At 26.0% G+C, this 11541-nt stretch overlaps 7 protein-coding genes across 7 annotated transcripts; 3 read left to right on the top strand and 4 right to left on the bottom strand.

Moving 5' to 3' along the window:
• Nucleotides 1-308: 308 nt before the first annotated feature.
• On the bottom strand, nucleotides 309-842 carry ENU1_205490 (hypothetical protein; the record flags this gene model as incomplete). Its single annotated transcript, XM_008862238.1, has 1 exon — nucleotides 309-842. One exon carries the CDS (start codon nucleotides 840-842, stop codon nucleotides 309-311), a length of 534 nt encoding a protein of 177 aa, XP_008860460.1.
• A 766-nt stretch (nucleotides 843-1608) lies between these two features.
• Nucleotides 1609-2499, top strand: ENU1_205480 (protein kinase, putative; the record flags this gene model as incomplete). Its single annotated transcript, XM_008862237.1, has 1 exon — nucleotides 1609-2499. One exon carries the CDS (start codon nucleotides 1609-1611, stop codon nucleotides 2497-2499), a length of 891 nt encoding a protein of 296 aa, XP_008860459.1.
• An 88-nt stretch (nucleotides 2500-2587) lies between these two features.
• Nucleotides 2588-3127, bottom strand: ENU1_205470 (acetyltransferase, GNAT family protein; the record flags this gene model as incomplete). The annotated part of the gene is made up of 1 exon (XM_008862236.1): nucleotides 2588-3127. One exon carries the CDS (start codon nucleotides 3125-3127, stop codon nucleotides 2588-2590), a length of 540 nt encoding a protein of 179 aa, XP_008860458.1.
• Nucleotides 3128-5003: 1876 nt separating this feature from the next.
• On the bottom strand, nucleotides 5004-5693 carry ENU1_205460 (the record flags this gene model as incomplete). Its single annotated transcript, XM_008862235.1, has 1 exon — nucleotides 5004-5693. One exon carries the CDS (start codon nucleotides 5691-5693, stop codon nucleotides 5004-5006), a length of 690 nt encoding a protein of 229 aa, XP_008860457.1.
• Nucleotides 5694-5897: 204 nt separating this feature from the next.
• ENU1_205450 (inositol polyphosphate 5-phosphatase, putative) lies at nucleotides 5898-8343 on the top strand (the record flags this gene model as incomplete). The annotated part of the gene is made up of 2 exons (XM_008862234.1): nucleotides 5898-6300; nucleotides 6359-8343. 2 exons carry the CDS (start codon nucleotides 5898-5900, stop codon nucleotides 8341-8343), a joined length of 2388 nt encoding a protein of 795 aa, XP_008860456.1.
• A 133-nt stretch (nucleotides 8344-8476) lies between these two features.
• ENU1_205440 (serine/threonine protein kinase, putative) lies at nucleotides 8477-9277 on the bottom strand (the record flags this gene model as incomplete). Its single annotated transcript, XM_008862233.1, has 1 exon — nucleotides 8477-9277. One exon carries the CDS (start codon nucleotides 9275-9277, stop codon nucleotides 8477-8479), a length of 801 nt encoding a protein of 266 aa, XP_008860455.1.
• A 96-nt stretch (nucleotides 9278-9373) lies between these two features.
• On the top strand, nucleotides 9374-11329 carry ENU1_205430 (DNA repair helicase, putative; the record flags this gene model as incomplete). Its single annotated transcript, XM_008862232.1, has 1 exon — nucleotides 9374-11329. One exon carries the CDS (start codon nucleotides 9374-9376, stop codon nucleotides 11327-11329), a length of 1956 nt encoding a protein of 651 aa, XP_008860454.1.
• Between the last annotated feature and the right edge of the window lie 212 nt (nucleotides 11330-11541).

Below are 11541 nucleotides of genomic sequence, written 5' to 3'. Positions count from 1 at the left end.
AAACACTTCTCAATATTCATAAAATCCAATAATGGATATATCTAATAATTATCATTTTTTACATACTTGCTGTATGTATTGAATACCAAAGTTTTTATCACTTCTTAAATAACAAAAATTCTAATTACAATCAAAGAAAAAATTTAAACTTAATAATTGTAGTTAGTGTTTTTAGATAAGCTCAATAATTAACATAAGACATCCAATAGAAAAAGCATTTATTAAGATGATAAAACCAAACAACAGCTCCATTTATTAATTATTATTTTACACTTAAATAAATAATGAAATAAAGAAAACAATAAAATTCAATATAGTTTATGTTTTAATTGATTTTTTTCAATTCCTAAAACAATCCAATAAGTAATGACAGCTGCAATTATAATACAAAAAATTCCTAAAAATATTATTGTAGGAGTATTACCAAGTAATCCCCATTTTCCACGTTTTAAAAAAACAAAATAATTAATTTCAGAAAGGCTATTGTTTGGAATAAAAATTTTCACATAACAATTAACTGACTGACATTCTTCTTTTTCTCCATAAATAACACAACTATTTTTGTTCGTAATAAAACGAAGTGTAGTTTCATTATATACAGTTTGACTAGAATTTAATTCAAATAATGAAATAAAAAATGGCATTTGTGTGTTTCCTAATAGTTGCAATGTTATTTCATACATAGAATTAGGAAGAAGTTCTTGTGTATTGATAATATACAACGTAGTAGAATTATATTTTTGAGTAGTTTTAACGTGTGTGTTAGGTGGTAATGAATATATTTTTATTCCCTTAACAAAACAAATAAAAGATATTAGGAGAAAGAAATAAGGGTATTTCATTTAATTGAAAATAAGTTCTTTTTTAGAAATAGGATTGAAAATGGAAGTTTTTGAATAAATTACTAAAACCACTTTTTTAGTTAATTTTCGCTTCTTAAAAAAATCAAAAATTTAGAAATAAAAATATAACTAATAATTCATCACGTTTTAATATTTTCAAAGAAATAGTTTCTCGCATTTTTTTTTTTTGAAACTTGTTATAAAAGTTGTTTTTTTTTTTCTGAATTATCATATTCATTCTTTTTGTTTTTTTTTAAAAACCTTTATCACTAAATATCAATATAGAAAAATATTATATACAAATACAATTTTATTAAGTCACAGTTTTGAAGAAGAAAAATATGAATAAATAAAATTTATAAAAGAGTAACTAAAAATATCATCAGTTCTTCGTTGATTTGAATTTCAAAAAGAGAAAATAACTTATTTTTCTTCTCAAGAAAAGCATTAAAAAGAAATAAAGAAAAAATATGGCACACAAAAATGGGTAAAAAAATAAATAGTAAAAAAATAAATAAAATTATAGTTTTAATTGAGAGGGTTGAGAAAAAAAAAAAAAGAGAAGAAAAGAAGAAAACCCGAAAAGATAGGAAAAAGAAAGTATAAAAATCAATACCAAATGAGCAAAAATTCTACCAAATTCTAAAGAAAGAAAAAGAAAAGAATAAAACCATGTTCTTATAAGAATAAAAGAAGAGGAATTTGCATTCAAAGGGCATTCTTACAATCTTAAAGAACAAAAACATCTTATAATTATAATACAAGGATGTCAAACTACACTGCTGGGACTAGTATTACAAGCCCTTCAGGAGATGTTTATCTTGTTCATGGACTTATTTCTAGAGGAGGATTCAGTAGTGTTTATACTGCTCATCTTCATCCAGACCGGACACAAATTTATGCGATTAAAGTAATAGATAAAAGAAAAATACATGGAAAAATGGTAGAACATATTGAACGTGAAATTTCTATTGCAAAAGATGTACACCATCCATATATATTAGGAATGAAAGATGTAATTGAAACTCAAGTTCAATATTTAATGATAATGGATTATGTAGAAGGAGGAGAATTATTTGAAGTATTAAAAACAGAAGGGATTTTATCATTAAGACAAAATATTACAATATTGACTCAAATATGTGAAGCTGTTTCTTATTTACATGAACGTTGTATTTGTCATCGTGATATTAAACCTGAAAATGTATTATGTACAAATTGTGAAGAACCATTTGATATTAAGCTTGCTGATTTTGGTCTTGCTGTTCGGTTTGATGAAGAGCCTATGACAACAAGTTGTGGAACATTACATTACGCAGCACCAGAAATTGTTGGAACAGCAAAGACATATACTGAAGCATGTGATATGTGGTCAATAGGGGTATTAGCATTTGTACTATTAACAGTTAGTTTTCCATTTGATGGAACAGTGGAAGAAGTTAAACAAAAGATATGTGAAGGAAATGTTGATTGGAATAGAATGAAAGGAAAAGATACTTGTGAAGAAGCTATTGATTTTGTTGAAAAGTTATTAGTAGTAGATTCAAGTAAAAGAATGACTGCTCAAGAATGTCTAGAACATCCATTTTTACATTTATTAGATGTAGAAACAGATATTGATATTCCATTAGATATTATAGATGATTTTGAGTTGTAAACATTGTTTAAATTTTTAATTGCATTTGTTGTTTAGTGATATTGTGCTTTTATGTAGAATTATTAAGAGGTTATGTAAAATGAATATTTCAATTATACTCACTTTGTAATATTGAAAATATTTGAGCATCATAATAAGTACCATATAATAGTATTCGTTCTCGTTGAATTCCTTCTTTTATTAAATGAAGTCGTTCACAAACATTTAAACTTGGTTGATTAGTTATTGCAACTTTCAATTCAATTCTATGAAAATGAAGTTCTGTAAAAATAAAGGATATCATTTTTCTTAATGACTGTGTCATTATTCCATGATGTTGAAATTTTGGAGATAACCAATATCCTACTTCACAACATGAATTAGTAAAATCAGTACTTTGAATTCCTATTAATCCACAAAATTCATTATTTTTATTTAATCGAATAGAAAATACTTTTTGTTGATAATTTCTCATTGTCTCTTTAACAAATAATTCACTATCACTGAGATCTTTTACAAAATCAACAAAACTTAAAAACGTTCTTAATTCGTTTCTATATTGGTTTATAGTATTAAATATTTCTTGTTCATCTCCTTCAATTAATTGTCTTAAATAAATTGTGTCATTTACAAAAATATTGTTTGTCATTGTATTTTTTAGTTTTAAATTTACTTCTTTTAATTTGAATTTATTTATTTTTTTTTATTTTAAATCAAAGTTTATTTAATTTAAAAAATAATTTTTAATTTAATTTGAGTTATTCATTTTTTGATTCTTAGACTATTCTATTTTGCTGATAATAACTATTTATTTCTTATTCTACATATATTATATATTCTCTATTAAACATATATTATTTTATATAACTACTTCTTACATTAAATTCAATTAGAAATATTTATTCTGAAAATAAAGACTTATTATTATCTGTTTTATTTGTATTTTTCATTATTTTCTGAGTGATTTATTCTTATTTCATTTTTTCCATAAATTCGTATATTCTTCTCAAACTCCATTAAAAAAAAAACAATTTAGTGAATAGGCTCTTTCACATATAAATTCATAAAAAATGCTACAATATTTATAATACAAAAAAGAAGAATTTTAATAAACTATAAGAAATAATAACTCAAAAAATTTTCTCATTCTTTATATAGTTAAAATACTTTGTTATTTTATTTAAAATTGTTTTATCCAATTTTCAATTAACAATATTAAAGAAATGTATAACAAAAACAAGTATGAAAATGAATATCTTAATGAAAAAAAATCTTTTTTTTGTTATTCAAAAGATTTTAATAAAAAACAATAATAAGAAAATTTTTGTTATTTACAAAAAACAAAAAATTCTTAATTCTTCTAAAGTTTCTTTAAAGAAAATTCAAGGGACTTTTGTTTTTCGAAAAGAGACACATTGAAGGAAGTAAATAGTAATGTAATTAATTTAATTTGTTTAAAGCATCCATGACTTGTTTATTCATATCATCTGTTAAAGGCTAACAAGATTAATATTAAAACTTGAATATCTTTGTGAAGAAAAAACAAACGGTCAAAACAGATTGAACATAATTATCTGAAACTATAGGAAAGAGAGGAATAACAACTAACATTGCTATGGTAACTCCAAAGAGTATAAAAGCAAGTATTAAAGCAGTTGGTGAAAAGAGTTTTTCAGCAAGTTCAGAGACCATAGTTAAACAAAATTAGAAAAAGAGTTCTTTTAATTTTTAGATCAATCATGGAAAAGGACCAACCCCAAACTTCTCAAATGGGTAAATACATTGTTGAATTAGAAAATATTGAACATCAAACAAATAATGTTGAAGATATGTTTGTTATTGTTTTTTTCTTAAATAGAAAAAATAAATAAATTACTATTAGGTTAATGTTGTGTTGTTATGATATTAACCAAAATCAGTCTGAATATAATCAAATTGTTGATGATGTAAATCAACTTAATACCAATTTACTTTCTATTCAAGAAAAGCAAAAAAAGTTATCTTCTATTATAGAGTCAAATCAACAACAAGCCGATAAATTAACTCGATTAATTATGTTAAAAAACCCTGACTTACTAAATTCTTTTAATGGTACTTTATTACGAAAAAAGTCATTATGTGAAATAGAACAAATGATCGTTTTACTTTCTCAACAAATACAATTACTTCAAAATAAAATAGATAGTATTACTTTTAAATCTCTTCCTATTGAACAAATAAATAACCTTAAAAATCAACTAATAAAACAGTTTGTTATCCTTTTTTTTATTAAGTATTGTTATTTAATATATTCATTCTACTTACTTTAAAAGACGACAATCATTAGGTCAATTAATGATATATTCCTCACTTATGTGATCTTTGAAGATTAAATTATTAAATGATTTTTTTTTGTTAGTCTAATCAATTTTGAAAAAATAAAACTAAAAAGTAACTTTATGTATCAATAAAAATCCTTTCTATCATTCCTTCTTCTAAGGAAACAAGTCTCATCTTATCATTATATTTTGTTAAAATAAAATAAATCAATAATCATTTGGAAGTCCAAATTTTGTTGGATCAAATTCATTAAGTGATTTCAATTGCATATATGCTTTTTCAAAATAAGGATCATTTGCACATTCTTTATCTGGAATAGCTACGGTATAAGCTCCAGATGCAATTCCTGCTTGAACACCAAGTACTGCATCTTCAAATACAATTGCTTCTTTCATGTTAGTACATCCAAGTAAATGACCAGCATGTAAAAATATTTGTGGATTTGGTTTAGCTTCTTTTACATGAGGGTCATCTCCAAGAACAATTGCATCAAAATAATTGAGCATCTCTTGGTTTTTAACCATTTTTTGTTCAAAAACAGATTTAGTAGTTGAAGTAGCAAGAGCTATAGGAATGTTATGTCTTTTAAAATAATTTAAAATCCTCATTGCTCCTGGTAATGGTTTTACTGTTGACCATAATTTATTTAAATGATCAATTTTATATTGTATTGCATGTTCAATTGTGTCATTAATATGACAAATATCCATTAACCGTTTAGTTGCAACCTCAATATGTCTTCCCATCATTTCTTTTTTAATTTCATAAGTAAATTTAATTCCATTAGCATATTCATCTAAATATTGTTGAGTAACAATTGTATATAATATTTCTGTATCAAGTAGTGTCCCATCGAGATCAAATATTGCATATTTTATTTGTGGAGTTTCAGACATATTGAAAAGAAATGATATTTTTATTAATTTAGTTTCTTATTTTTTATATGATTTTTCTGTTCGTTATTTTCACTTTTTTATATTTATTAAATTCTTTTACTATTTTCTATAGTACTTTTTATCTTTTCTAAAACCAAAGCCGTAAATTTGTTCATTCTATAAGTTCGAAAAGAACTAAGAATAAGTTGGCTCATTATATTGTTCATGTCACAACCACAAAACTATTCTTTCTCTAGCTTATCATCAAGAAGAACTGTTATGACACCTAAGTTCATGCTTGAACATGAAAGATTAACGGAACAAGTACAAGCATCAGTTCGCACTATCTCAACTCCACCTTCTTTATCAACAACCCCAAAAGAGCATGAAAGAAAAGAATGGATCAAATCACATAGAACAACTACTAGTTTAAGTTCTTATAGAACTTCATCAAATGCAAAGCAATTTCTTGGTCGTTCAAAAACACTTGAAGAAGATAATGAAATGTTTAAACCTACAACCCCACCATCTCCATCATTTGTTCCAGTTGTACCTAGAATGTGGGTTGCAATGAATCGTCAACCAACAAAAGAAGAAATATGTAAATCTCCAGAGATATATAAAGATTGTTTGTTGTTACTTTTAATTTAAATTAATCAATTATAATATAATATTTATCTTTCTAGTTAATTGTTTTGCTGAAGATAGTCAAGGATGGAAAGAAAAATCAATATTAGATCAGTTACCTTTTTATGCTACTGCTAAAGAAATTAAAATACAAATATGTACTTGGAATATTAATCAGGGTTTATATGATCAAGAAATTGTTGATAAATGGACATCATTATTATCAGAAAAACCAGATATTGTTGCTCTAGGTGTTCAAGAATTAGATATGAGTGTTGATGCAATTATAACTGGAAAAAAATATAGTGAGCGAGCAGAACAATGGAAAGATGTTATTTGTAAATCTGTTAATAGGAATGGAGGAAATGAATATGATGAATCAGGATGGTATCAGCTTTGTGGAATTGTATTATTTGTATTTGTTCATAAACATATTAAGAGCCAAATTAAAATGTTTGGATTATCAGAATGTCGTACTGGAGCGATGAGTGGAAAATTAGCAAATAAAGGAGGAGTGGCAATAGGAATGAAAATTTATGATTCAACCATTTGTTTTGTTAATAGTCATTTAGCAGCACATCAAGAATTTTGTGAAAGAAGAAATAAAGATTGGGAAGAGATTAGTAAAATGAAAATTAAATATTATAATGGTACATCATCACTTTCTATTCCTTTATTACAACATGACGTAGTAATATGGATGGGTGATTTAAATTATAGAATAGATATGGAAGATAGTGAAGTAAGAAAACTAGTTCAAGAAAAAGATTTAACAACTCTTTATCGTAATGATCAATTATTTAATTCAAGAATGAAGAAGAAAGTCTTTCAAAATTTTAAAGAAGCTAAAATTACATTTTTACCAACATTTAAAATTAAAATTGGTAATGGAGAATATGTAGATAATAGAGTTCCTTCATGGTGTGATCGTGTATTATATAAAACAGAAAGAAGACATGGAGTTATTGTAGAAAAATATACATCATTTGAATTATATAATTCAGACCATAAACCAGTTAGTGCATTTATGAAAGTGTATTTACAACAAATTAATCAAGAAAAAAAGAAAATGGTTGAAGAATTTATGGATAAAGCTGAGAAATGGTATTCAATGGTTGTTGTTCCAGAGGTATCAGCATCAATGACATATTTTGAATTTAGAGGAGTAAATGTTCTTACAGAGTATAGTCAAGAAATAACTATCGTTAATACAGGAAAATCAAGACTCCATCTTACTCTTATTCAAGATGAACAAAAAGAAAATTTACATCTTTGGGCAAAAGTTCAAATGAGTACTGATAGAATTGAAATTATGGAAGGAAAAGATACAGCAAAAGTAAAAGTTAGTATTAAATTTGATTTACATTCAGCTCATTTGTATCAAGACAAAGAAGCTTGTAAATTTGCTTTTGAAGTAGGAATTAAATATACTAAACATACTATTCCTATTGTTGTTAAAGTTTATCCAAAACAATCTTGTATTGGAATGTCATTAAAAAGTTTATCATTATTAAATCGTCCTGTTCGTGGTAATATTTTAAATTCTTATCAAGGATTACCTTTTACTATTCCAAAAGAAATTTATAGATTAGTTGATAAACTCTTGTCTCTTAGTAATGAAGAACTTCAAAATTGTTTTATTCAAAAATCAACTCCAACTCAAAGACAAGAGGTTCTTGATTCTATTGATAAAGATAGTCAATTCTTACCAGGAATATTAGCATCAAGTTATTTGGATATTCTTTTAGTTGTATTAGCAGGACTTCAAGACTCATTATTACATGACAATTTTATTTCAGAAATAAAATATTATGTAAATAACCTTGAACTAACTAAACGTTATGTTATTTATATGATGGAAGAAACTCATAGAAATGTATTTCTTTATATATTAAAAACAATAAAAGAACTTATAGAAAGAGGTCTTGATAGAAGAAATGTTATTCATTTATTTGGACTAACTATGCTTCATACAAAAAAAGATGATTATGAAACTCAACAAATGTGTGAAAGGATACTTACTTTACTTCTTGATTCAATGTAATTCATTAATAAAGTCTCTGTTAATTACCTTTTCATTTACATAATTAATCAATCTTAAATCACTTTCTTTAATCGTTTTATTATTTCATTAATCCCTGGAATATAAATAGCTTTTTCTCATTATTATTCTTAATTTATATTAACAAATATAACAAACCTATTCGTTGAGATGGTTCGTTACACCAACACTCTGTAATAATTCTCCAAAGATATTCATTACACTCTTTTGGTTTTGGAAGTCTTTTATTTTGACATACAAACATTGCTATATTCCATTCATTTGAAAATTCAGGAGTATCATATGGAAGATGATTATCAATACATTCATAACATAATATTCCAAATGAATAAATATCACTTTCTTTTGTTAATCTCTTTGAATTCCATTGTTCTGGTGGCATATAAATTGGTGTACCAATTTTCTTATCAACAATAGAATCTTTTTCATAACAACTTGATTCAAAATCACATAATTTCGCAACAACACCTGATTTATATTCTTTTTTTGTTGTTAATAATACATTTCCACTTTTAATATCACGATGAATAATATTAAGATGATGAAGATATGAAAGTGCAATACTAATATCATAACATACACGAATTCTCATTTCTTTCTTTAATTCTTGACTTTTGATTAATTCTCTTAATGAACCAAATGGAACATACTCCATAATTAATACAAGACTTTTTGGTTCATCAACAATGCCAAGTATTTCAACAATATTTGGATGATTTAATATTTTTAATAGCTCGGTTTCTCTCTTAAAACAATTATATTCATATTGATAATTTCTGTCAAACATCATTTCTTTAATAGCAACAACTTTTTTTCGAAATGTTCCTTTAAAGACTTGACCATAAGCACCTTGTCCTAACAAACAACCAATTGTATAATCATGTGATGTGCATATAAGGGTATTTGGATTGTTCATCATTGAAGTAGAAATTAAACAACTAAGATTTAATTTTTAAGTTGTTTTTTTTTGCTTTTATTCATTAGAAACTTCATCTTATTAATTTCATTTTATATGCACAAAAAGAGAGATACGAGTGATGATTCAAGTGATGACTCTCTTGAAGATATGAAAGAGTCAACTGATTATGACATGAGATTGAAACCAAATCATTCTGAATTACCAATGTGGGTTAGTTCTAATTTACGAATAGTAGTTGAAACATCTAATGATATGTTTAAAGAAGTAAGTGATTATCTTTCAAGAGTAGCTCAAGTCAAAAGTAGAATGGAACACATGCACGAATATCAACTTACACCAACAAGCATTATGACTGCATTTTCATTTGGATCAACACCTGAAGCAATGATTTCAACATTAGAAAAATACTCAAAAAATTATCTTCCTGATAATGTTAAAAGTCAAATCAGACAAGCTGGAGAAAAGAAACAAAATTTTCGATTGGTTTTAATCAATGGAAAATACTATCTTCAAGCTGAAAGTCAAGAACAAATGAAAAAAGTTATGGAAGAAAATTTTAAACAATTTTATGAAGGATCGGCACGTGAAGTAAAAGAGAGTGATGAGTTATACCGAGAACTTGATTTAGACCATCATGTATTTATTATTGAAGTAAAACAAACATCAGTATTTAAATTAAAGAAAAAATGTAAAAAGAAAAAAGTTAGAGTATATGAGGAATATCACTTTTTAAGAGATAAACAAAAGGAACTTCCTATTCAATTAAGAAAAGATTGTTTACGTCCTCATCAAGAAAGAGCTTTACAACAAATATTTGATAACGAAATGGCACGAAGTGGAATTGTTGTGTTGCCTTGTGGTGCAGGAAAAACCTTAACAGCTATTGCTGCATGCTCAAAAATTAAACGTTCTACTATTGTTTTAACTCATACAACTCAAAGTGTTTTTCAATGGAAAGAAGAGTTTTTAAAATGGTCAACAATTAAACCTGATGCAATTAAGTTATGTGTTTCTAGTAAAAAAGAACAACTTGGGGATGATGCATGTGTATTAATTACTTCATATTCAATGCTTTCACATACTGGAGAAAGAGAATATGCGGGTCAAAGAATTATTGATGATTTGTTAAAGAGAGAATGGGGATTTATTATATTTGATGAAGTCCATGGTTCTACAACAGATAATATTGAAAAATTTGTATGTAAAATTAAAGCTCAATGTAAATTAGGATTAACTGCTACATTAATTCGTGAAGATGATAGAATTCGTGATTTAGAATTTATGATTGGTCCAATGTTGTATGAAGCATCATGGCAAGAACTTGCAAAACAAGGTTATATTGCAAATGCTAAATGTTTTGAGGTGATTTGTCCTATGACAAAAACATATTACTCTGCTTACGTTGAGGCAGACGATAGTAAACTTAAACAATGTTTAGCACAACTCAACCCAAATAAAATAGATGCATGTAAATACTTATTAGAACAACACAAGGCACATGGTGATAAAATTATCATCTTTTGTAATGAGTTAAAACCAGCTGGATTTTATAAAGAAAAATTAAAATTACAAAAATGTTACATGGATGGTAACACTTCTGAAGAACATAGAAGAAATTTATTAGACCAATTCAGAAGAGATGAGATTAGTGTTATTTTTTGTTCCAAGATTGGAGATGTTGGATTAGATCTTCCTGATGCTTCAGTAGCTATTCAACTTTCATCAAGTTCAGGATCACGAAGACAAGAGGCTCAACGATTAGGAAGAATTTTAAGAGCAAAGGATGGAACAAATAGTGCGTATTTCTATACATTAACATCCAAAGATACAAGAGAAATGTATTTCTCTCAAAGAAGACAACGGGTTATGAGACAAAATGGATATACGTTTAAAGTGATTGACTCGGCTGTGATTAAACCACTTCGAAAGGAAGACCCTGCTAAAGAGGGAAAGGACATTAATTATGTAACTGAAATGCTTAAAAAGAAAGATGAGAAAGGTGTTAAAGAAATTGTGAAAAAGACAAAAAAGAAAACATTTCCTAATTAGCGTTAAATAAATTATTTTGGTTTTTTAAATTTTAGGTATTAAACATTCATTTTCTTAAACTCTTAAAAGTTATGACTTGTGTTAGGTGGGAAGCTATTCTTATTTTCATTATTTTAAGAAGTGTTGCAACTCCTTTTTTTTATGAAATAATTTAACTCTTTATAAAAAAAAGAGTTTATTTAGACTTGGAAGCTTAAATTTTATGAGTGTTA

The sequence above is a fragment of the Entamoeba nuttalli genome, assembly GCF_000257125.1.
Source record: "Entamoeba nuttalli P19 unplaced genomic scaffold asmbl_9757, whole genome shotgun sequence".
Taxonomy (NCBI): domain Eukaryota; phylum Evosea; order Mastigamoebida; family Endamoebidae; genus Entamoeba; species Entamoeba nuttalli.
Note: the sequence above shows the minus strand (reverse complement) of the source record. Positions and strands in the feature narration are given on the sequence as shown.